The sequence below is a fragment of the Leptonychotes weddellii genome, chromosome 3 (assembly GCF_054177405.1).
Source record: "Leptonychotes weddellii isolate Sample4059 chromosome 3, ASM5417740v2, whole genome shotgun sequence".
NCBI classification, from domain to species: domain Eukaryota; kingdom Metazoa; phylum Chordata; class Mammalia; order Carnivora; family Phocidae; genus Leptonychotes; species Leptonychotes weddellii.
The window spans coordinates 119,759,183-119,761,126 of record NC_138371.1 but is presented as its reverse complement, the minus strand read 5'-3'; the positions used below and the strand labels follow the sequence as shown (position 1 = coordinate 119,761,126).

Genomic DNA, 1,944 nt, shown 5'->3' with positions numbered 1-1,944 from the left:
CTTAACGACTGAGCCACCCAGGCGCCCCTGCAGGTGCATTTGTATAGCATACTGAAGATGTCACCCACTGAATTCCTCCATGTTCCCTCCATGAATGGATGCACAGCAATATGGGCTTGCAGACTTAACTCATGTTTCTCCAGAGGGGGCATATTTTTTTTCCTCCGTGGAAAATGTGCAGTTCATAGATGAAAATTTAGTCCAGGTTTTAGTAATTATTGAGGACCTATGACCACTATTCTCCTTTGCAAAGGGGGTGGGGTACATATGAGAATGATCACCCTACTTCATTTCTCCCTCTGGGGTGAGAATCTAGTGTGTCAGTGTAGGGGGAAAAAGAGGTTGAGAACTCCAGCTTTCTAACCATCTCAGTTTTTTCTATAGTTCTATTTTTTTACTATATATTTTTCTTTAATTTTATTGTCTCCAATACAGCATTAAAAAAACCCTCCAAATTTGTTGTGAAACAAGATATAAATAGAGAAAGGAATGAAGGCAGGAAATAAATCCTTCTGGCAAAGGGGATATTTTGCCACTTTCACAAGCGTATTTGGTAAGTCATCACGTATGCCAAGATAGAGATTTCTGCAACACTCCAGGGACAGTCATGCCTATCAGAGACCGGGCATCTCCAACATCTGAGACCTGGCTACTGGTGTACCCAAACACCAGCCAATATCTGTGGGCTGCTAACAGCCAGTTTTACGATTTTTTAAAGGATTTTTTTCATAAGCTCTTTCCACCTTTACCCAGGGCCCAGCAACACAGTCTTAGAAGCATGTGTGGGAGGAATGTGGGGGGCATGGGCTCAGGTCCTCAGTGTCGACAGATGAAGAGGAGTCAGCGATATGTTCCCTTGGGCATCCTCCCCTTGTCACAGTCTCTCCGTGGCCAGACTCCTCCTGTAAGTCACTCACTAGGGCACCGTAAAGTGTTTTAGCACCACTGTGGGGTGAGGACAGTGCTGAGATGTGAGCGGGAGAACCTCCATTTGCTCGGTCCCCAGAACGCCAGGGTGATCCCCAGTAGGATTGTGGATTTGCCAATCGTGGTGTGGCTGGCGCCTCTCCCTTCCCATGCCCCAGATGGGCATGGCTCCTCAGTCCCAACACACTTTCTTGCTGAGTCTCAGTAGAGCCTCAGAGTCATTCCCAACACAATGTGCTTCCGTGACGGGGGCTAGCAGGAGAGAACAAAGCTGTCTGCCATCCTCGGCAGGTGCCCGAGCCAGTGGTGTGGTCCCCGTGCACCGAGGGAGCATGCCTCTGCAGGGGGCTGCCAGGCCATTCTCCTCCATAAATAACAGAGCCTGGCTTTGCCCTAACTGAATAGGCTTGGCTCATTTTTTTAGATGGGAGCCTGGACACTCTTTTCAGGTCCTGCTCAGGAGTTAGTGTCAGAGACGTTAAGTGACGTGCTGGTTGATGTGTGGCCTGGACTGAGCTTACACATGGGTTTTGTTGGCTTTCAGCTGTGTTCATCTGTGTCCAAACAGTAGCTAAGTGACTGGAAGTGACTGATGAGTCGTCACCTAGGGAAAGCAGGGTGGAAGGGGCTGCCCATGGAACACCTTGCCTGCTCCAGTCTCTGAGCTCCCAGCATGGAGAGAGTGACATGCGGCACAATGAGAATGACTTCGGGCATCACAGAGGAGGGCAGGAACTTCAAGTGGTACTCCCTCTGATCTTCCATGGCTCAGGTGAAAATGAAAACCTGAGCGGTCCACGAGGGGCAGGGGCAAAATAAGGGCTTTCCACCCTTTGCCCAGCAGAGGGCGCATCCAGCACCTTCTTCCCTACCTGGGAGGAATGGGGACCAAAAGTGACAGCAGATGACAGATGCCCAAATTCAATGTGAACTCTCCACAGGACTCACAGGTCCTTTTCTCTGGAAGCATGGAGAGGAATGAGCCTTTCGATGAGCCATTTGAGATGAGTGAGCCAA

The 1,944-nt window shown here is 49.6% G+C and overlaps 1 protein-coding gene across 1 annotated transcript in view; it reads right to left on the bottom strand.

Annotated features, from left to right (window-relative positions):
* Nucleotides 1-1,692, bottom strand: part of DHRS12 (dehydrogenase/reductase 12) — a 43,627-nt gene extending 41,935 nt beyond the window's left edge. The window contains 1 exon segment of the mRNA XM_081815503.1: nucleotides 1,576-1,692. Within this exon segment, the coding sequence (XP_081671629.1) occupies nucleotides 1,576-1,692 (117 nt within the window).
* Between the last annotated feature and the right edge of the window lie 252 nt (nucleotides 1,693-1,944).